Raw genomic sequence first — 24,890 nt, forward strand, 5'->3', positions numbered from 1 at the left:
TGTGAAGTGATTCTGTTATACATTCTACCACATGACCACACCAGAGTCAAGTGACAAAAATAGCCAAATTGTCATAAAAAAAAGTAAAAAAAAATTTTTCTTAGCAAAACACACACTTAAACATACACACTGGGCGACTTTGAGCAGAAAGCTGCTCAGTTTACTCGTTTGAGCTGCTTTCAGCTCAAAAGCCAACAAGTGTGTACGGGGCAGTGCTGATGCACGTTCCCGCATCATTGCTGGCCCGGCCGCTCATCTGCTGGTATTTCCTGCTTTGGAAAGTCTTCCACCCCTGGGAAAAATCACTAAAATGGGCAAAAACCGCTCAGTGTCTATGCACGGAGCGTTTTTCAGTCCAGCAAATTTTGCCTATCATCTGTCAGCATACACGCTTGGCAAAATAGCCCAGTGTGTATGCACCAGAAGTATTTGATGAACTTGTCTAAATACTATATAATTAGAATGTGAAGGGCTAAATGGTTAAATGATGTAATAAAATGGACTGCTGATAAAAGTTGTATCATCATGCTGGCATGTAGTGTAGTCTGAATCTTGGTCAGAGATGCACTGGTGAGGGTGCAGTGGCGATGACACAGTGGGGGTTGTTGAGGGGGAGGAAAAAGAGTGGGATGTTGAGTCTGAGATAAAAATAAATAAATACATAAATAGATAAAAGCCAGACATCGGGCATTATAGCTATTTCTGTTATGTAAACCAAAGGGAAAATGCCTGCAAATGTATGGCAGCTCAGTATGTTATGGACCTGATTCTGATTCTCATAATGTACTGCTACAACCGCTTTAGCATCCTTTGCCACAGTCATGTCTGTGACTTTATGTTAACGCTAGTACCAGCACTTCCTCTGATGTAGTTTTTCACACTTCACCATCTAAATGGACTCCGAATGGGAACAGTAAAGTGTGCAGGCGTAATGTAGGGAGGCACCCAGCATTGTATATTATGGACACATTGTCTACATTGAGAATAGTCATCTATCATCTATGCATCCATTGTGCTGGACAATTGCAGCTTTTAGTGAAGATGGAAGATAAATGTGCATTTCCCCTTGTGTGTTATGAGTGAGCATCCTTTTGGATGGATTAGATTGCAGCAACTCCCTACATTACACAAGAAAACTATATATAGATATAACCCTGTGCTTACAGTATGTGTTACAATAATTTATGTGCTTGGAATCTAGGGGGTAAATTTACTAATGCCGTGTTCCCACTGCGAGTGAGAAAGACACGGCTTTTACCAGGCACCACGCTGGACCCCCGTTCTCACAGCAAGGCAAATTCCCAGGTGAAGAAGTTCTACCCAGGAATTTGCCTTTAAACACGGGTTTTTCGGCAGTGTGAATGGGTCAACCCGTGTCTGCATACCCGGATCTCAGACACTGGTAAAAAGAAGGGTTTTACCTGTGTATGAGATCTGGATATGTGACCCGTTCACACTGCCAAAAATCCCGTGTTAAAAGGCACATTCCCGGGTCCACATGCTAGACCCGGGAATTTGGCTGCCGTGAGAACGGGGTATAACATGAGAGTTCTATTGAAGATGTGATATGTTGCCCATAGTAACCAGATTTTACTTCTTATTTAGTACCTTCTAGGAGATAATAGATACAGTACAATCACTGTGCCTATAGTTCAATGGATGTAACTGGTAATCACTGTATTATTACTGTATGCCACAGATGTGCCTACGAGTGAGTTGTAGCTAAGTTAGTGATAATTTGCTAAATTACAACTTGTTGCACTAGCATGAGGAGGGGGCTGTCCAGCACAATGTGCCTGCAAAAATACAGCCCACTGCTACACAGCGAAGCGCTCACTCATTACCAGCTGCCCCCTAGTTGCACAGCCTAGCTGCCAAGCCAGGCATAGGAAAGCCAAGATTTTGGCTGCAGCCGCTGCGTGTGATGTCACACAGCCGCTACAGCCCTCTGGACATACCTGCGTTGTCCAGGCTGCTCCCACAAAATGCTGTATCACAACCCCTTGTTGCATAATCACCGTCCTGGGCCAGCAATGAAATTGGGATCTGATGTGAAGCACTGATTCAGGGCCCCAGCATGTGTGCTCCAGCACACACACATGAGCAGAAGTGCTGAAATTGCCGAATAGCAATTCCCTCACTTCTGCTACAATCTCTGAATCCTGCCCTTTGTCCACAAGGCTGCAAAAACTATTTCAGAATAATGTGCACATGCTGTAAATAAGTTACCTTAATTAGGTCTTTCAGGAGACAATTCCTAAGTAACTAAAACACATATGAAACAGTGCAGATAAATCATATATACTTAATACTCACCGATATCGTTGCAGAAAAGTGCCTTTGAATAGTGCATCCATCATATCTTCTATCTCGCGATGTTTTTGCTGTAGCTGCACAAAGGCAATAAAGTATTAAGTAGCAATATTTATTTTACAGGCAAAACAGTAAATATATATATATATATATATATATATATATATATATATATATATATATAATGTTCAAAATGTTGTACATGACCGTGAAACAGACTTATTGGGCTCAACTACCTTATCATGTTGTGTTAATTGACTACACTCGCGCCATCCTACTATATACCTGAGGCGGGTAGGTATCTCTTTGTGAGTCACACTATACTCACTCCCTTCCACCTTTTACCATACTTGGAGTTCCGGTAGCACCGGACTTAATCTATAGGTACGCCGATGTTCCCACCCATATAATAATATTACGAGAGCGGGTAATTCTGAACTAACGAGTATGCTTGGTCTATTGGATGAGACCTGCAGCAACTGACAAGTGGTTCAGATTGTGTTTGAATGTGGTTCCTATATTTAGACAGCCTGATTCATTTAATCTTTGTGCAGTCCATGACTGTGACCATATGCCTTTGAAGCCTTTTAGGATGGGTGTCTACTTATTCCCCCACCATTTTTTCAACTCATGATCCAGCTGTTGTGCCTTGTATTACCTTTTGCTTTTCATTAAATCCAGACCCATAAAAAGGTGTGCTGTCCTATATGGGTTAGCCTCGGTTGACATGTGTTTGTGGGCCGCAAGCTAATATGCGCAAAACGTTAACCTTGTGTGCGCTCAAACTGGACTTTTTGCATTGCTAGTTAGGACGGGATTAGCTATTATCATTACCATCAATTATCACCCAGTGATCTCCCACCACATTAGACGGGAGATCAGGTGCTATACAGGAAGTGAATACCCCCTAAAACTTTACAGGAGTTCCATTACCTCATGTACAGTATATTTTGTTAAATAAATCTTGACCTAGGTTAGACATTCCCAAACTTCCATGCTCAGAGTTTCTTTTCATGTGTTATAAATAAAGGGATTGTGCTAGAACAGATCTGGCCAGTTGTTGTGAAACGAAAAGTCCCAGCATACCTTGCCACAGTTTTGTTATTATGAAATGCTAAAACAGTAAACAGGCATTCTGGAATGTGTAGTTTCACAACAGCTGGAGAGCCACAGGTTGTCCAGGCCTGTGCTAGAACAACATTAGATCAGTGATCGAGCCCTGTGACACTTCCATATATAAAAGCATAAAATGTTTAGGACAATTTGATCATCTTGTTTTCCCATTCGACCAATTGATGTAATATCTGTGCAATAGGCTTGTTTATCCATACAGATATTTAAAGGTCAAATGTAACAGGGTGCTGGATTTTGGTAACCAGAGACTTTGTTGAGTTGGCAGATCATTTTAAAGCGCCAATGTTTAGTATAGCCAAAAGAACTATATATTGCCTTTGTCTTAGGCCAGTGAGAATCATGCACCCTACTAATAGCCCTTTACTTGTGTTATTACAACCACAACTGCAAGTAGCAGACCTTCACTACTGTTTTGGTAATATATTATCTAACATTATAAAATTAGTATAATGTATAAATATCGTACCTTATTCCTTTTCTGGTCAAGCTGTTCTATGCGTACATTGGTCCTTTTCAAACACACCCTGTCTTTTTCCACCTTAAATAGTCTCTCCGAGTTGTCTATACTGATATCCAGATTTAGAATTACTCTTATCAGGGCAGTTAGCAATTTTACAGCTGAAATTAAAAGAGAAGAGGAAAAAAATAGATTTTTGTACTTATGTTAAATACTTTTTGTGTAATCTAGGGCACACTGACTGTAAGGTTAGAGGGGGATAGCAGAGGAGTAGAGACTAAAAGGTTAACAGAAGCAGCTCTGCCCCCTCTAGCCCCTCCTACTGCCATGGACCTCAGTTTATTCTACTAACAAATCCACACAGAGTAAAGCAAATGATGAAAGTCTAGCACAAGTAAAGACAACTAGGAACAAAGAACAAATGAAAAAAAAAACAAGACAGGGAAGGATGTTTCTATATGGAATACTGGGAAAGTGTTTTACAGGAGATACAAAAACACAATTTTCTCATGTATATGATCTGGGGGACTTCATAAAGTCCGTAAGACCTTCTGCCCAAAATTGGCATCAGAGGACATGGAATCAGAGAAAGGTATGGAATGGGTAAATTAGTAAAGGTACGCGCAGAGGACCAAGTTGCCGCACTGCACAACTATCCTACTGAGGGACCGTGGGGAATCAGTGAAGACATCCCAACTGCACAAGTAAATTGAGCCCTGAGAGAAGGCACTGCAATGCACTGTAAGATAGATTCACCTGGGGGACAGTAGCAGTAATCCACTGAACAATGGAGCAGTTGGAAGCTGTCCAGCCTCACTTTGAGGAATCCACAAGGAATAGGAGGGCATTTCTGCATCAAAAAGCAGATGCACCTGTACATCATCAATATAAATCTACAGGGTCCGTGAAACATCCAATAAGCATAGAGTAGACTATCGCTATTCCAGAAAGCCTGGGAGAGCAATATCTTGGCTCCAATAGAATTTAAAAACCACATCTGGTAGAAAAGATGGTTTGGTACATAACACCACCCAATTTGAAACGACAAAATCAACAAGAGAGGCTTCCAAGATAAGGCGGCATATTAAGTAAGCACCTAGGCAATGGGAAGGAGAAAAAAAAAACCATAACACTAGCTATCATAGTACAACAGACTGAAAAGCGGGGCCTTCTATAGAGCTTCAAAAACCAAATTTAAATCCCACGAAGGGGTTAGGTGGAATGTAGGGCCCCCTAAGGGTCAGAAGGACCGTTTCTCCATTTGCTGGGTCAGCAGGAGCTGGATGAGCTGCATCCCGAAAGGAAGCCTTTCCAGGAGTAGTATAACAAAGAAATCTAGGGGGTTTTGTCTTGGGAGTCAAAACGGAGATAAAATAGCACTGGTCTCCAATGGCCTGGGAGATAAACTTGACAAATCCAGACAAAAAATGGATTCTACTACAAATGGAACGGCCTTCAATGTAGACTTCGACTCACATTCTGCCTCCCATGATCCATGCCGAAGAGACCTTCCAGCTGAAGGAAGATTCTGGCCTATATCAAGAGATGTCTAAGGAAGGATTTCCAATATCAACATACTGTAAGGGTCTGGCAGACTGCACAAATTAAATCCTGTGCGCCAATTCCAGCAGGTAAGGCACTTTCTCAACCAGTCTGATCGTCCCAGTCACTATTTTTCTCTCTTTTTAAAAATAATGAACGGAATCTGGCTTTGCAAGCAGACAAACCTGAGGTGACCGTGATCAGTTCTTTTAAGTATTAGAAGAAGCTGAGACAAGCATTGTATCAATTGTAGCAGATTAAAAACATATTAAATATTTCTGCGCTGTGTGGTAGGTAGCAGCTCAATTTAAAGTAATAGTAATTGTATATTAAGGGAGAAAACATTGCTAAGATGAATAAAGTGTGCTATGTATACTTAAAAACTAGCTCTTGATAATGTTTACAGCTCCATTCAGAGTAGATATGTGCTGTCCAGAGCGAGGTGTGGCAAGTGGTGAAAAATCTGGACATGGTTAAGGTCAGTCACCCTGGGGTTTTATTTACTAAGATGGGAGTTCTATTGAAGATGAGATGTTGCCCATATCAACCAATCAAAATCTACTTTCTATCTTACTTATTTAGCACCTTCTAGAAGATAATAGATAGATGTTGATGGTCCTGATAGAACCCTGTACTGAGCTCAAAGCAGTGTCCACTTACAAACTAGCAAGTTGATTTCCCCAGGTACACAGTCTTTTTTCCCCACTGCCCATTTCCCCACTTTTGGCTGCTGCTGCTGAAATCTTGCCTTTTGTGTATTTCATTCTCACTGACCATTCCTGCATGCTGGGATATGTTGATATGTAATGTACAGTAAAAGCTCCAGAGTGCATACCGACCTGAGAGCGTACTTGTGTGTCGGAATGCTCTAACGCAGGAGTCTGCCAGTCCCAGTAGTAGAGAGATAATGGTGTTCAGCAAATAGCCATCATATATGACACTGTACTGACACTGCTGAATCAGCACCGATGTGAATTCACAGACATTTGACCGAAATTTTTTCCAGTATGTTCCCGATCTGATCAGTGGGTAATCTTCAGTGTCCTTTAATACATACAATGAGGAAGTGTTACCAGGTTGTGATCAGAATTTTAATGTAAAGTTTAGTTCCACCTGCCCCAAAATGTACACAATATGTCCACTAACACTGGAGTTCTTGACTTACTTAATTATAAATAGTTTTGGTCATTCTTACACAAAATGCACAGTAAGAAGCAGTGATTTCGGGCTTCATCCTGTGTTGGATGTTCACCCATATGTACAGTGCTTTAAAACTGCTCTTGCTCTAGAACGGAGTGAACACACACATGTACACCCTGCCTACACTTATACCTGAAGAGGTGTAACAAGGCACTTTTGTTTCAGCAAGGTTCCGTGACGCTGTGTCAATGTCACTGTAAGCTATGCAGTATTGGACAGAATAATAGACACATTATGTATAACCCAGTGCAAGCCTGATGACAGCAAGTCAAGGGCCTGATTCAGACCAAATTCGGCCCTGTTTGCCATGGTGCGGGTCTGCGCGTGCGCATGGGTGGATATGCGAATGTGCAGACTCCCATGATCCATGCGCATGTGCAGACTCCCTGTGCAAAAACCTTAGGCAAGTACCACACTGGCCGAGGCGTTCACACTGGCAGGGGAGGGAAAGGGGCGGACAGGGGACAGCAGCAGGGGAAGGCCCAGCGCTTTATGGGAGTCCCGGGGAGAAAAAAAGAAGGCCGGGTGAAAAATAATATTCAATGGCCGGTGACCATCAAATGATTTTTCCCCCATTTGAGGGGGATGTGTAAGCATACAAATTTCCCTTGCACGCAAATGCAGAGATTCACGCAGCGAGGTGTGGGGGGGGGGGGGGGCGCGTTTGCTCAGGCAGGGTTTATCTTTTTCGCTAGGCTGCGAACATATGCAGCTTAGCGACAGGTCTGTATCAGGCCCCAAGTGTACAAAAGGGTGAGCTGTCTGTGCATAATAGGAAAAATACACATCCGTTACAGTATACATATACTTTCATATGGAGTTGGTCTCCCATTTGCAAATACAGTAGAACAGCTTTCACTCTTCTTAGAAAGCTTCTAACAAGAGATTGGAGTGGTTGTGCATTTGCAGTTCCTCCTATTATGGATAGACCCTGCACTGCTACAGATCTTGGTGCACCTGCGCAAGGCCATCCTGTGATACAATCCTGCTACTTTTTTGTTGTGGTTTGTTTTAGATCTGGCCGTACACAGGGTGATTGACAGGAAGCCAGCATTTGGGGGTGGTAACCACCCATTTTCTGGGTGTGTCAGGGAGAACGCAGGTGCGTGGCATCAGCTACGGCCCCGATCCGACTGCTTCTATCACGCTGTCGATTAAGCCCTGCGCTACGCACTAGAAAAATCATTAGCTGGTGAGTGTCTTGTGAATGAATTTGCAGCTAATCGTTGATCCAGCTAATTTTCGCAAGCCCTGCTAAGCAATTTGCAAGCTTGCATTGGGTGGCATTTTACTCAGACAGGTCTAAATAAGCAGCAATTTCTGCAGTGTGATCGCAAATAAGCCATTGCATGCTGGGCGGCCTTGCGCTGTGCTGGGCGGTCCCCAGCATGTGACAGACAGCAGTTGTAGTTTTGTTATTTTAGCAAAACTGCAACAGATGCCGAATGGGGCCCCATTTCTTTATATACCTTGCTTTATGTACTGCAGCACAGTTGGAATAGAAAGGGCCTTCCCCCAAACTGTCGGCACAAAGTTGGAAGCAAAGCATTGTTCAAAACGACTTGGTATGCTGAAGCATTAAGTTTGCCCTTCACTGGAAAAAAGGGGCATAGCCCAAAACCTGGAAAAATAGCATCATACGGACCAATATGCAATATCCTTAATACCCATTTCCCTATAGATTGTAAGCTTTTCTGTCCGGTATTATCCAGCCATGTTTCATTACTATGTTGTTCCCAATTACGCATTAAACAGTGCAGATATCTGTCAGAGACATTTACCGGTTCATTCCCATGAAAAAAAAAAAGGAAATGTCCGTCCATCAGCATTTGAGCATTTGAAGTCAGTTGAGCATTTGAAGCCATTGTAGCTGACAAACCACTTTGAAACTATCAAAAATCGGCGGGACATGCTGGATAAAATGGCATATCTGACCAATCAATATTTTCGGATCAGTCGCCTGCATAAATGCTACAATTATCTGCCCGATTCGCGGATCAGCCAGATAATCGTGGAGTGTATGCCCAGCATAACTGTGAATGAATAAACATGCTCAAATTAGACAAGAGTTTCCCCCAACTTAGCACACAGCTAATAATATATGATAAGATGTAAATGACATCTGTGTCTTACCATATTAACTGGCCAGGTAATCGTTAAAATCCAAGGATAAGCCATGAACTTCTTAAACTGCAAACCGGTTTCCTTCAAAATTCAGACAGAAATGCTTTATAGTCAACACATCTTTAGGACAATATAGGGTACTCTTTACCTAGAATGGCGCCCACGATGTCCATCGCGGTCATCGGGGGGTAAAAAATCGCGGGCATCGCGGCCATCGCATGCACTAAAAAAACGGGTGCGACGCGATGCCCGCGATTTCCCATAGGGATCAATGTTAAAAGTGTGATTGGACACGATTTTAGTGTTCAATGCCCGCTATTTTTTTATAGGAAACAATGTTAAATGGGCCACAGAGCCCTAATAGTCTGAAATGGCCCCCACAATTGTTAACGCCACCCCACGATCAACGTGAACCCGAAGCGTGGCGAGCGCAGCGTGCCCGCGAGGGTCGGCGGTACGCGTCCTCCGACCTTTTCATACCCCCACTATCCACGTCGGCGTGGAGTTGAGAATAGAATAGTGTGGCGAGCGCAGCTAGCCACCGAGCCCGAAGCGTGGCGAGCCCCGCGAGGGGACGCGGATACCTGTGAAGCCCGCGAAGGGACGCGTTTACATGTGAAGGTATCCGCGTCCGCTCGCCACGCTTCGGGCTCGGTGCGCTCGCCACACTATTCTATTCTCAACTCCACGCCGACGTGGATAGCGGGGGTATGAAAAGGTCGGAGGTCGCGTACCGCTGCGCTCGCCACGCTTCGGGTTCACGTTGATCGTGGGGTAGCGTTAACAATTGTGGGGGCCATTTCAGACTTCAGGGGGACTATTTGGGCTCTGTGGCCCATTTAACATTGTTTCCTATGGAAAAATCGCGGGCATTGAGGCATTGAACACTAAAATCGCGTCCAATCACACTTTTAACATTGTTCCCTATGGGAAATCGCGGGCATCGCGTCGCACCCGTTTTTTAGTGCATGCGATGGCCGCGATGCCCGCGATGGGCGCCGTGCTAGGTAAAGAGTACCCAATATATGAAGTAATTTAAATACAATTAAATGCGGATAGAACAATAATTGACAGCATTAGAAACATTACTAACAAGTAAAAGCATAAACCAAAACTGGCATCTTTGTGCTTATTTTTAACAGTGTTCAAAGTGTGTGCTAAAAAGTATTTGTCTCTGCACTTAATGAGTACTCCTTAGAACTCCATTATATGTTATCTGTGTTATTGGCATGATCACTATTAGACAGTGCTGGCAATCTGATTTTTGACATAAAAGAAATATATTTCAGCAGTTGTCAATTTAGTTATTACCAATGTTGAAGTATATTTAGCAATCATTAAGAATACACAGTTAACGTATTACATTGATAACGTTATGTATTTAAGGGTCATTCCATGAAAATTTTCATGTAACGTTTGTTACATGTTTTCGTGACAAGCTTTGCATCAAAATAAAAGCATATCATGTACCACACATCAACATTTACGTTGAACAAAATATTCAAAACACATGCTCCAAAAAAATGTATTTCACAAGATTTGCTTAGTGAAACTGTAACGTTTGTAACCATGAAGTGACCTGCTGCATTAAAATATTGTTATTGAGTTTATGTTAAAATTGTAAATTAAGGCCACATATATACATTGCAGATTATCCAGTATTCTCTCACTCATGGGCCAGTATTCAATGCTCTTGATTCACCGCTTTTCTCTGTGAAAAGGCCTGTTTTTCAACGAAACGGAATTTTTTTCTCTGAAAATGATATTCGCTGTATTCAATGTTCACAGTTCGCCGAAACCGAACAGCGAATGCCGGCCAGTTCTCCGTTTCATAGTCGCTGCAATTCAATGGTGTATTTCAATGGAGTTTTGCCGAGAGTGTATTCAATGCTAGAATGGAGAACTGCTTTCACTGATTTTCGACGAGTATCATCATTTTTCATTCACTATCTCTTTTAGGTGAACTTTAATGTGTACTTTTAAAATAAATGTTTTCTACTAATTTTTTCGGTGTCCAAAAATCAGTCTTTTTATTATTTGAAGGAAGGGTCTTGCTATTTTTATAAAAAAAAACATGCAGCACAAATATATATGTATCATGGACGCACAAGTAGGGTATGGGAGGAGCTGGGCAGTGATCCCAAAAACAAGGTGACATCTTGCCTCCATTTTCTGAGAATGCCAAGGTTTGCATTTCTCATCATCCAGGCCTCAGCTTTTGAGCTGCAAGGACAATATGGCCGATGGTCTGGGAAACAATCAGGAGCAGTTATTTTTGGTCAAATTTTTGGTGCACATTGCCTTTACTAAATCAATCATATCAAAATTGATGAATACATTTCCATAAAACACAAAATTTATGAAAAATAAATCATTACTAAATTACCATGTACATGTTTTTGAACATAAAGAAATGGACACAGCAGGAACATGGCCAATAGTTACTATACCTCATCAAATTCCTCAGTCAGTTTTTGCATAATTTCTCTGTTCTTTGGATTCTGAAACAACTCAGCTGTTACCACCCCTGAGCGGACAGAAATAAGACCGTATAGTTCAGCAAACATATTCATTGACACATTTATATTTACCAGTTTACTAACAGGTGGTCCACTCCTACTTCACAACATATATACATATATATATATATATATATATATATATATATATATATATATATATATATATATATATAAGCAAAAGAGAAAGGAGAAGCGCACATTGAGCAAACGTATAACACAGTTCCTTTACTTGCAATAATGCTCACATACATGGGGGTAAAAGATAAACAGCTTGCCAAGCTGACGAAGTCCTGGTACGAAACGCGTTGGGCGTGGCCTGTACGGAAGACGGAGTGACGTCACCAGAGTGAGGAGAGCGGAGACGGCAGCGTCTGTGAGTTCAGCGTGAGAGGCTGTTCCCGACGGAAAGATCCTATTCCTGATGCCGGCAGTGGTTCCGTCCGCCCCAGTCACTCGAGCTTGGCAAGCTGTTTATCTTTTACCCCCATGTATGTGAGCATTATTGCAACTAAAGGAACTGTGTTATACGTTTGCTCATTGTGCGCTTCTCCTTTCTCTTTTGCTTACAAGTACACGTTGGGCTTTGGTCAAGTCCTGGAGTAAAGCTGCACGCAACAGGGGAGCTGATACATTCCTCCATTGGAGAGAGGGTTTTGCGCAGTGGTATTATTTTGTATATATATATATATCTATATATATATATATATATATATCTATATATATATATAAAATATGTGATACAAAGATAAAATGCAGTTATTGGATGAACAATTTGTAGAACTATAAGTACAGGTGAGTGAAGACTCGATCAAGTGAGTTTCCACTCACACTGGGAGAGACCAAGTGATGATGTTATGATGTTAGGTTAAGTTTAGAGGCAGAGGATTCTCTTGGTATATCAATTGGCATATAAGGTAATGGAGAGAATAAACGTTATATGTTATATTTCCAAATAGCATGCTTGTTTAACCTAATGTTAGATTATTATAATAAAATTATCACATTTTAAATGTACAATTACTATTGAGCGCAGCAAACCCCTTCTTTCTGTTTATTGCATATTGTTTAAGGGAGTGACTCCCCTGATATATTGCTGCTGCTATTGTATAAATCAATCTCATTCTACACTAGCGCCCCTTTTCAGATATCTTTATATCATGCCCTTGCTATAACGGAGAGAATGCCTGAAGAGAGGAAGTGAGTGAGCCAGCAGGCAGAGTGATTGCAGAATTTGGTGGGAATGCCAGAGAGGACGGTCAGTAACTGACAGTTACTCGAAGGTGAACAGGTTCGGACAGGCATATAGCATGGACATCCAATGTAGAGACAGTTTTAAAGGGAAAGGGAACCAAGAGACATAAGGGCCAACTCCAGGCTCACCAGCAGACAGAGCAGTGGGGGAAGTGGTGTCAGAAGGTGAAATCCAGGGTTTTGTAATGGCTAGGATATTCAAGGAGTTGGAGATGAATAGGTTATGTGTGGAGACCAATTTATAACAAACTGATCTGTCATTCCAGGGGACATATGGAGTTTGTGGGAGAGATGTGAATAAGTTTATAAGGGGTGGCTAAAGGGAGATAAACTTGGAGGGTAGGGATGATTAGAGAGTAGTGATGGTGTGGGTGCCTGAAATAGGAAGGGAAACTACAGACGGTGGCCAAGGATGGAGCCACCACAAATAACAACTAATTGTGAACCATGGTGGTGCTCACAATATAGGCATACTTTGACGAGTGGCTTGACTGGGATCTAGAATATTGTGCTTGTAGTAGATGTGTAGCTGCCGCAGCTGGTTACTCGTCCTTGATATTTCTGACCATTTATATTTGGATTAGGACACCTGGGTAGTGGACACAACATGAATTGCCTAATTCAGCATGACATGACAAATTGAGAAAAAGCAGTTGCATGTGATCATAAAGTCACTGCCAGTTTTTTGCAGATCCATTTGCAAAAACTAGAACATCGAAGGGAACTTTCCATCAAAGTGTAAGGGGGTTTATCAAAACAGGGCTCTCTATGACTGTCAGTACGTTCAAACAGTCGGAATCCCGCCATAAGGCCTCCACAAATCTGCTAAAGAACCAGGCTGGAGTTGGTCATCGCTGACATCAGAGACCCACCCCAAAAACGCTTTGGCATACCCAGAAAACACCCAGAAAACACCATGTTTCCTCCCCTAAATGCTGGCTTCCTATCAAACGGTGACTGCTATTATTGTACAGATATGTATTTGCAATTGCGTGCACTAGAGCATTTCTCTAGTAATCCATGCCGAATTAAGCCCCAACAATTACACATATGTACATAATCACATTGTATATTTTATATATTTGTATTATTATTACTTGTCTTTTCTGACAGCACTAATAGATCCAGTGTAAAACTGAACTATTATTATCATACAGACACAAAATGATAAATGGATTTGATATGCTTGGTGGAGGAGACCAGATATAGGAATCATGTACACATTCCTGGCCTGCGCCCGAAAGGGGAAATCCATGGTAAGCTGCTAGTTACTGTGGAAGCACTATAGAGGCCCAACTTTGGGCGGTATTCAATGAGCCTGATTCGCCAGGTTTTTATGGCGAATTTGTGCTGTTTGGCGAATTTCTGACAAAAACGGTGAATCACCCTATTCAATGACCACATGGCGAATACATTTGAAGGTTTTTTTCGCCATGATTCACCGAGTAGCAATCGCTATCTTTTTATGGTGAAGTGGAATGTGAACTTTTAAAATAAAGTGTTTTGTTTTTTACATTTGGTGTCAAAAAATCAGGAATTTTATTCTGAGGAGGGGCATGCTATTTTTATTCATGTGCTGTAAGCACATGAATATATATTTAATTTTAAAAATAAAAATATTTTTTTTTATTTATTTTTTTACACAGCAGCCAGCAGGGGGCGCCGGAGCGGAGCCGCTCATTACATATTCATATATACACTGCACGATCATTACGATCGTGTGTAGTGAATATACGCCCCCCTGCTGGCACCCCCGGGGGGGCAGCCTGTGCTGCCTGGCACCCGGGGAGCCCACCTAACCCCCCACAAAGGTCTGGGCTAGGCAGAGAGACTAACATCTCTCTGCCTGGCACCGTCCTCAGGCTCCCTGCGGCAATCGCCGCAGGAGCTCATATTCGCCAGTCAGGGGCTCGCTGCCCCTGACTCGTTGAATACCGGAGCCCGCCGGCTCCGGAACGTGGCGAATGTGCAGCGAATCCAAAAAAGGATTCGCTGCACCTCGCAGGTATTCACATTGAATACCGCCCTTTGTGTTGGTTCTGGCTCCCTCAAAAGGCTTTCTGGCATTCAAACGCAGCCAAGATCACATCATGTATGGAAGTGTACCACTACCACCACCACCGTGTACATAATGGACATAAAAAATGTCCAAAACTAGATATATTTCCTAATGTGAATATTTAAAAACTTCCTAGTGACATAGAGAGACCCACGTAAATTAAACGAATCAGAACTTCATAAAAAGATAAATGGGATTAATACAATCACCTTGACATCCTGAACACTGGATATAGAAGTTAACAAGATCAAGCAGAGCTGCATCCCTGTCATTCTGGTAGGCTTCAATCCAGTCATCCACAACAGACTGCAGAGGAACACCATGATATCATTATTCCCAACATCACTCACCTTGCTACAATATAAAAAGGAATACACACAATTTAGACAGCGCAGACTGGACACAATTAGTCACTCAATAAATTTAAAATTTATCTCTATTTATTTTAGACAAATATTTTTAAAGATATATCAAACTTTAAAACAGATCACCGGCCGGTGGGGTTCATACAATACATATATGGTACCACAGAATAGGTATAATACACACAATCGCTAAAAAATCAAAAACATAAATAAATAACAATAAGGGCAAAATACAGCAATAATTTCTCTCAGCCTGGTTCAGCATATGCAGGGTTAATTTGCTGGTTTGTAAGCAGGGTTAGATATGAGTCAAGCTGTTTGCCAAAGGGCTGTTAGTAGACAAGTTATTGTGCTGTGCTGTCTGCACAGAATCTGCTTTCAGCAGCTTTATAATTGGTTCAGTCACACAGCCATACGTTTAGTATCATATTTAGCACATGGATTAGAGCAAGCAGAAATAAAGCAGTTTGGTATACTTAAACTCTGCGACTTGCGTGATTATTTGTAATCCACTCTTGGGGGATAAGGACTGGTTTCCGCCTTAGATGGGTTCCCAGCTGGTAGATGTAGTCTTCAGCTTTATCCAGAACACTCCGGCTTCCAAGTCTCCCCACGCTGCGGTGCCTCTCGTGTACAACAAGCAAGGGCTGATGCTGATGACGCGTTTCCCCGCCTCTCCTTGTTGTACACGAGAGGCACCGCAGCGTGGGGAGACTTGGAAGCCGGAGTGTTCTGGATAAAGCTGAAGACTACATCTACCAGCTGGGAACCCATCTAAGGCGGAAACCAGCCCCTATCCCCCAAGAGTGGATTACAAATAATCACGCAAGTCGCAGAGTATAAGTATACCAAACTGCTTTATTTCTGCTTGCTCTAATCCATGTGCTAAATATGATACTAAACGTATGGCTGTGTGACTGAACCAATTATAAAGCTGCTGAAAGCAGATTCTGTGCAGACAGCACAGCACAATAACTTGTCTACTAACAGCCCTTTGGCAAACAGCTTGACTCATATCTAACCCTGCTTACAAACCAGCAAATTAACCCTGCATATGCTGAACCAGGCTGAGAGAAATTATTGCTGTATTTTGCCCTTATTGTTATTTATTTATGTTTTTGATTTTTTAGCGATTGTGTGTATTATACCTATTCTGTGGTACCATATATGTATTGTATGAACCCCACCGGCCGGTGATCTGTTTTAAAGTTTGATATATCTTTAAAAATATTTGTCTAAAATAAATAGAGATAAATTTTAAATTTATTGAGTGACTAATTGTGTCCAGTCTGCGCTGTCTAAATTGTGTGTATTCTTTTTTGGCCTTTTTGGTGTAGGAAGGGTTGAGTATCCCTTCCAAGACAGCAGCAAGGACAACTATTAGTTGGTTTTCCTGCGCTTGGTTTATAGCTTTTTCAATATAAAAAGGCACTGACTCATTCTACAACACTTAAACCTGGAGTCAATCAACTATAAAATAATGGTTTACATTTCTCCATCTGCAAATAAACACATGGTACATACTTCAAGATACCAGCAGAAACTATATTTAAATAACAGTTTTTTTCATAATCTATGTTCTGCAAACCTCATTTGTTCAAGGCAAAAATGACCACCTAAATAAGAGGCCCTCACTTCAGCTCCAGTAGAATCTCTTTAATGGTTGGTATTTACACACACTTTTGTCCTCACTAGTGAATAGGGTGGCTGGGATAGGCAGGATCCTGGGATTTGGCCGTTAAATCACCGATATTTGAATCCTGGTATTAGAGCTTCCAATCCCTGGAAGATCTAATTCCACACCCGTTTAGACACTGCCCGGCTCTGCGGCAGTGAGCAGCGTGACCTGATTTCAAAAGTCACACTGCACAGCCCTCTCCCACCGGAATGCTGATGTGCTCCCAGCGGCCGCTCCACCCAATGCCCGCCGCACTGCCTGGCTCCCGCTCTGCGCACTGCCACCACTGGGTAAGGCACACTGTGTGACACCAGTTTTGGTGGGAGAGGGGGGGGGGAATTAAAGTTCTTCAATACATTGAAAAACCTCAAACCCCAGTATCGCCAGAATAGAGAAGTTTTCAATCCTGAATCCCAGGATTGAAAAAAATTCTCTCCGGGATTGGCATTTCTACAAGTGAGAAACTAATAAACAGTGACAACCGACCACTGTCCAACAGAACAGGAGACAAAGTACAAGCTAACTGTGGAGACATGAGAGACATGAGAGCTGCTATAGATGAAAGTAAACAGAAAAAATGGATTTTTGCATTTACCAAAAAATCCCGTCTTCATAATCCAGCTAACGGATACTGGCAAGTATCTAGAATAGAGGGGCTGGCTGAGTAGTTCAGACACTAAATGTTAAGTGTTAGACTCCTGCTGTTTCCCCTTAAGCCTCCAACGGGCCTATGATTGATTTTCAACCAAAGCCGTATGGAGGAAGAATGTGAAAACCAAGTACCATTAGGAACTACATATAAATCTGAACATATAACCAGAACAGGTAGGGAGCGCAGTGTCCCTCAACTGGATTACAAGGAAGGGTTATAATGGCAAGTACAAAAATCCAATTTCCTCCTACAATTATGCTGGTGGATACTGGAAATTATGTTGTGACTTCACAGAATCTGGACAAACGTACACTGTACATGCACTGCACATGACTCCGAATCAGGCCCCAAAAGACCACACTGGGATTCAGTCAGTACATTAGTTTACACAGAGTGTATCTGTTCTAAAGTGACCTACCTGTATTGCTTTCTTGCCAATGCTGACTACCTCAAACAGTGTCACAGCTTCAGACGCATCTCCATTTGATATGTGGCTGTCCCTGCTCCGTCTGGAGGAATTTCTTCTAGAGCGGTTTTCAGATTGTCTTCGAGTTTTCTTCACCTACAGAACAGAAAAAAAAATGTAATGCCCCTTTGCAGCTCTATCTAATGCTGAGCCATACATCTGAGTGGGTTCCCCTGGGTACTGTGAATGGATTATATAGCCTGAACAATGTGCTATCATGCCAACCTTCTCCTCTGAAACAGTATGTGGCGATCAGCTGTCATTCATATAGGATTATGTTGGAAGGAACTTTTGTGTGGTGCTGATTAGAGCTGGTTTTTCAGTTTGCGGTCTCATAATAATTCCCCTTCTAGGCATCAATCTGAGGTGCCTCCTTATGTTGCCCTGGCTCTTGAGTCATGTGTATAGCCTGTTTGTCAAAAGGGAATATTGTACTATACTGTCGACCCAAAGTCATGTTGACAGTTTCACCTGTACATTCTATATGTCGGTATTTTGACCTTGTCTGGATTTTAAATGTCGGGATTTTGTTCCTTGTCAGGATTTTAAATGTCAGGATTTTGTCCTTGATGGTATTATGACCCATTCGGGATTTTGTCCGTCGGGGTTTTGACTGCATCCCCAGCACACATAAGTCGGTCATCTTCCAGTCATACCGTACTTTTTATCATGTCTGATATAAACTTCCAATAGCTTAATTAGTCTCAAGATTCAGATCTTAAATTGAGCACCATGTGATAAAAAAAAATCCAAATATATATATCTCCTGGGTATCAAGTAGCACTCACAAAACTCCTTGGTGACAACTGCTGGGGTGCATGTATAAACTTAGGTCATAGCAAAGTCCTCCAATGCATGCCATATGTATCCAAATGGGTTGTTGATACAACAGAGCGCACTCACCAGACTTCTTCCACTGTTAAAAGGCAATTCTTTAATCCATGTCAATTAAAATCATCAAGCATAGTCGATATTTCGAGTCACAAACGACCCTTTGTCAAGACAGCTTATGGTGTCATCACTCCATTTGAGCAGCAGCTAACTGAACAGATCACAGTCACCCTGAAGTACCCATCAACTCCGCCCATAGGGTCGGAATATCCCACTCATGGCCAATCACATAACCTTAATCAATGGGCTGTGGCAGCGGTAATAGGTGTAATCAATTATACTCATCACGCTGGAAAGGACTTGTATTCCTGCACGCTGCCGCAATCACATAGTAGCCAGCATGCGTTCCACCTAATCAGGAAGATTTCCTCTTCCGGTATGCGTCTCACTACCGCATCCTCTCTCCGCCGGAAGTCTGTCAGCGTCATCACTACAGTATCAGTATCTACCTATCAGCAGAGCCCACCATGCGTTCAACCTCGTTTGTATATACTTCCTGAATCCACCATTTGCGTTCCACGCCTAAGATACATTATCTCATTAATATCTCTTATTGTTATTTTGCAATTTTCTATTGGTCTGGTTCTTGTTTTTTTTCTCCCTTGCTTAAGTTTGCATTATGTATTATTTAAAGAATAGATAGGAATATCAAACACTGGAGAGAATTTATGCCAACATTGATTCCGATGGTGATGACCGATTGTGCTTGCCATTGGATCAATTGTGGCATTTTTATTGTAAAATAATGATTGTTTTATATATTGGGGGGCAGCCGCATATTGAACAGTGACCGCTAACCCTGATAGAGCCATAATATAACACCAATTATAAGAGATATTAATGAGATAATGTATCTTAGGCCTGGAACGCAAATGTGGATTCAGGAAGTATATACAAACGAGGTGGAACTCATGGTGGGCTCCGCTGATAGGTAGAGATGGTCAGCGCATCACTGTACTGATGACGCTGACAGACTTCCGGCGGAGAGAGGATGCGGTAGTGAGACGCATACCGGAAGAGGAAATCTTCCTGATTAGGTGGAACGCACGCTGGCTACTATGTGATTGCGGCAGCGTGCAGGAATACAAGTCCTTTCCAGCGTGGTGAGTATAATTGATTACACCTGATACCGCTGCCACAGCCCATTGATTAAGGTTATGTGATTGGCCATGAGTGGGATATTCCGACCCTATGGGCGGAGTTGATGGGTACTTCAGGGTGACTTTGATCTGTTCAGTTAGCTGCTGCTAAAATGGAGTGATGACACCATAAGCTGTCTTGACAAAGGGTCGTTTGTGACTCGAAACGTCGACTATGCTTGATGATTTTAATTGACATGGATTAAAGAATTGCCTTTTAAAACAGTGGAAGAAGTCTGGTGAGTGCACTTTGTTGTATCAACAACCCATTTGTGTGTGTGTGTGTGTATATATATATATAGTTTGAAGGAGGTGTCCGGCGCTCCGCTCAGTGCAATATATGTGCTCCGGTGCCCGCAGCCAGTATTGAACAATGGCTGTATGGGGGTTTGCTGCGGCACAAATGGAGGCGAGTCAGCTTTGCAAAGAAAAGTTTACTGGGTACTTCTTTCCTAGCACGGCCACAATCGCGGGCATTGTGTGCCTTAACTTTAAGGCACACGATGCACGCGATTTCCCCATAGGCTTCAATGTTAAAATATTTTAACATTGAAGCCTATGCGCGTCCGACGCGATGCCCCCGATTTCTCCATAGGCTTCAATGTTAAAATATTTTAACATTGAAGCCTATGCGATGGACCCGATTTGTCCATAGGCTTCAATGTTAAAATATTTTAGCATTGAAAATGAGTGCATTTAACATAGGAAAAAATGGGAAATGGCCCAATATGGCCTATTTCTCATTGGGTAACGCCCCGGCATATGTGTGTAAAAAATAATGGCCCCCCCATTGTGACCGCCACCCCCACGATTGACGCGAACCCGAAGCGTGGCGAGCCCGCGAGGGGCGGTGGTGCGCGTCCTCCGACCTTTTCATTCCCCTACTATCCACGTCGGCGTGGAGTTGAGAATATATAGTGTGGCGAGCGTAGCGAGCCACCGAGCCCGAAGCGTGGCGAGCGCAGCGAGCCCGAAGCGTGGCGAGCGCAGCGAGCCCTGCGAGGTGACGCGGATACCTGTCAAGCCCACGAGGGGCGTCCCTCGCGGACTTGACAGGTATCCGCGTGCGCTCGCCACGCTTCGGGCTCGGTGGCTTGCCACGCTTCGGGTTCGCGTCAATCGTGGGGGTGGCGGCCACAATGGGGGGCCATTATTTTTACACACATGCCGGGGCCATAGCCAATGAGAAATGGCCCATATTGGGCCATTTACCTTTTTTTTCTATGTTAAATGTACTCAGTTTCAATGTTAAAATAATTTAACATTGAAGCCTATGGAAAAATCGGGTACATCGCGTCGGTCGCGTCGTGTGCGTTTTGGTATGCACCCGACGCAATTTTTTCCGACACGACCACCACGATATAAATCGTGGTGGCCATGCTAGGAAACAAGTACCGTTTACTGTGTATCAACACATATCTCAGGTGCCGACGTTTCGGGGTCCCATGTGCCCCGTTTTCAAGGAGAGAGCACATTCTCCTTGAAAACGGGGCACACGGGAACCCGAAACGTCGGCACCTGAGATAGGTGTTGATACACAGTAAACTTTTCTTTGCAAAGCTGACTCGCCTCCGTTTGTGCCGCAGCAAACCCCCATACAGCCATTATATATACACACATATATATACATATACATACACACACACACACACACACACATTATATATATATATATATATATATATATATATATATATATATATATATATATATATATATATATATATATATATATATATATATATATATATATATATATACACACACACAAAAATCCACAAGCAGGAAAAACCCCAGTGTGAGATTTTTTTTTTTATATTTATTTCCAAAGAAATTTCCCATAGAATCTACATGTAAATTTGTCAAAGTTTATTATATATCTCCTTTGACAACTTACCGGGGTCAATGATGGTTCCAAACCTCCATTCTCTTTGCTTACGATAGGGAAGGAATTTGTGCTGGCATTCTCCCTGTAATTATGCAATAACAATCCAAATTGTATCTCTCAGTTCCTTATTATTTTTCTACACACAGATAACTTAACACTTAAAACAGCATAAATGTATTTAAAATACAAGTGAAGTTTAAAGCATTTAAAAATAAAATAAAAATATTTAAAATAGCTTTTTTCCCATGACAAGCAACAATTTGAATAAAACTTAAAGAGTCGAATTATACTCACCGATAATTCCTTTTTCTTCCTAGAGATCCCATGGCAGCCATAACATTGGGATGTTCCCTTCCCCCACAGAATTAGACAGGATACTTTTTCTCTAGGACCGCCCACCTTGGGGTATAATAGCCTCCTCTTCCCCCTCCTCCATGTCTTTTCTTGTCTCCGAATATGTCCTGGAGAAAAATACATAACACAGGGAGGGCAAACCAGTGGCTGCCATGGGATCTCTAGGAAGAAAAAGGAATTATCGGTGAGTATAATTCGACTCTTTCTTCTACGATCCCCATGGCAGCCATAACATTGGGACATACCCAAGTAAACACACGGGAGGGCAAAATACTGCATGAAATATTTTATATATATATAATCATTTACCCGTAAGGGCTTCTTGTAACACATGCGTCCCAAAGTGGGCAGTAGAAACATTGAGTGAGTAATGGTTTGAGAAAGTATGAATGGAAGACCATGTTGCTGCCTTACAGATCTCAGCTGTTGACGCCTTCGCCTTATTCGCCCATGAGGTAGACACTGCCCGAGTAGAGTGTGCCTGTACTATAGAAGGTGGTGCCTTGCCTTCTTTCTTATAAGCGAATAAGATGGTCTCTCTTATCCACCGAGAAATGGTCTGCTTTACAGGTGCTTTACCCTTTTTTATTCCTTCTGGAATCACAAACAGGTGTTTCGTTAACCTGAAGGGCTTCGTTCTCTCTAGATACAACGTTATTCCTCTCACCAGGTCTAACGTGTGCCACGCCTCTTCTTCTCTATCTTTAGGCTGGGGATAGAAATCAGGTAAGGTTATTTCCTGGTTCAGATGAAAAGCTGACACTACTTTGGGAACGAAGTCTGGATGTGTCCGTAATACAACCCTATTAGGGAAGATTATTAAGTATGGTTCCTCCATCCACAGTGCCTGGAGCTCACTGACCCGTCGTGCTGAAGTCACAGCTACTAGGAATACCACCTTCCAAGTTAGATATTTTAGCGGGCAGTCTTCAAGCGGTTCAAAAGGATCCTTTGTTAACACCGTCAGAAGCAGGTTTAGATCCCAGGGGGCGACAATTGATTTTATCGGTGGCCTGATCCTCTTCATTGCTCTACCGAACCTTTTAACAATTCTCTCCTCTGCTAGAGGTCTGTCCAGTAACACACTTAATGCCGATATCTGTGCCTTAATTGTCGCTGTGGCTAAACCCATCTGGAAGCCCTCAAACAAGAACTGTAATACTTGTTCCGTAGGAATGTCCACACAGTTATCTTTGAACTGCCCCCAACTGATAAACTTATACCAGGTTTTATAGTAGGCTTCCGACGAAACCTTCTTCCTGGCCCTCAGCATCATTTCAATCACTTGGGGTGATAACTTGTGTCTCTTTAGAATCTGCCGCTCAATTTCCATGCCTCTAGTTGTAAACTCGCCGGCTCTGGGTGCAGCATAGGCCCTTGATGAAGAAGGTCCCGTCTGCTGGGCAGCTGCCACGGTCCCTGCAACGCCATCCTTAAGACATTGGAAAACCAGGCTCTTCTTGGCCAATGTGGAAGAATTATCAGCACTATTACTTGGTCTTCCCTGATTTTTTTCAATACCTTGGTTATCATTGGGAATGGCGGGAACAGGTATCCCAGTTTGAATGCCCACTTGATCGAGAAAGTGTCTAACGTCTTCGCCTGTGGATGATAGTACTTTGCGTAGAATTCGCTCACCTTCCTGTTCAAATAGGTGGCCATCAGGTCTACTTCTGGTGTTCCAAAGATTCTTGTCAGCTGCAGAAAAACCTCGCTGTTCAGCTCCCATTCTCCTGGCAATACCGTCTTGCGACTCAGGTAGTCTGCTATGACATTCTTCTTGCCTGGAATATAAGTTGCCGAGATTGACCTTAGGTTCTTCTCCGACCACTTCATAATTTCTTCCGACATCCTCATCAGTTTCAGACTTCTGGTCCCGCCCTGATGGTTTATGTGAGCGACTACAGTCACGTTGTCGGACATAATCTTCAGATGGGTGCCCTGAATCATGGGTCTTAGCTGACACATAGCCTCCCAGACTGCCTGCAGTTCTCTGAGATTGGAAGAGTTCTTTGCTTCTTCCTTGGACCAAGTTCCCTGGACCGACGTATTTTTGAGGTGACCTCCCCACCCCACTAAACTGGCGTCCGTAGTCAGGACCAGGAACTGTGGATTCTCCAAACTTGACACCTTGCTTTCTAAGTCTTGGATCCACCAACCCAAGGATTGTTTCACATGGCTTGATAACTTTATCGTATGGTGATCCCTTAGTCCCCTTTTTAGTAAGGGCAGAAGAAACCACTGAAGCTGTCTCGACTTCCACTGTGCCCACGGGATGACCTTTATACAGGAAACCATCATTCCTAGTAACTGTACCGCTTTTATTAGGGGAATCCTCTTCCTTTGCAGGACCTCTAGGGTTAGTTCCCTTATTTTCAGGCACCTCTCGAGAGATAGGGCTACAGAATAATTTCTGGTATCTATCCTTACCCCCAAAAAAAGAATATTTCTGGTCGGTATCAATTGACTTTTGTCTCTGTTTATGACCCATCCGTGGCTTTGCAGTGTCTCTGTGACCAGGGTCAAGCTTTGCTTCAGCTCGTCCACTGAGCTCCCAGCTATCAATAAGTCGTCCAAGTATGGCCAGATCTGGACCTTCTGCTTTCTCATCTCCGCTACCAGCGTAATCAAGACTTTGGTGAAGACTCTTGGGGATGTTCTCAACCCAAACGGGAGGCACGTGAATTGGAGATGCTGACCGGCCACATGAAATCTCAGGAACCTTCTGTGTTCCATACAAATCGGGATATGGTAATAAGCGTCTTTGAGATCGATTGACACTAAGTACTCGCCCCGTCTTATGCCTGTTACTATGGATGACAGACACTCCATGCGAAACTTCAATTTCTTGATAA

General features: G+C 42.7%; 1 protein-coding gene across 4 annotated transcripts in view; it reads right to left on the reverse strand.

The window, feature by feature from the left end:
- The window catches only part of LOC146057470 (cohesin subunit SA-2-like), a 126,004-nt gene that overhangs the window by 88,708 nt on the left and 12,406 nt on the right, over positions 1–24,890 (reverse strand). For all 4 annotated transcript variants that reach the window (XM_083168738.1, XM_083168736.1, XM_083168735.1 and 1 more), the window contains exons 3-10: positions 21,691–21,763; positions 17,716–17,859; positions 14,812–14,908; positions 11,221–11,297; positions 8,780–8,851; positions 6,286–6,490; positions 3,914–4,065; positions 2,317–2,390 (exon numbers count right to left, since the gene is read on the reverse strand). In XM_083168738.1, the coding sequence (XP_083024864.1) occupies positions 2,317–2,390; positions 3,914–4,065; positions 6,286–6,490; positions 8,780–8,851; positions 11,221–11,297; positions 14,812–14,908; positions 17,716–17,859; positions 21,691–21,763 (894 nt within the window). The remainder of the gene's footprint in view (positions 1–2,316; positions 2,391–3,913; positions 4,066–6,285; positions 6,491–8,779; positions 8,852–11,220; positions 11,298–14,811; positions 14,909–17,715; positions 17,860–21,690; positions 21,764–24,890) is intronic.

Source organism: Crinia signifera, chromosome 2 (genome assembly GCF_055691185.1).
Source record: "Crinia signifera chromosome 2, ASM5569118v1, whole genome shotgun sequence".
NCBI lineage: Eukaryota > Metazoa > Chordata > Amphibia > Anura > Myobatrachidae > Crinia > Crinia signifera.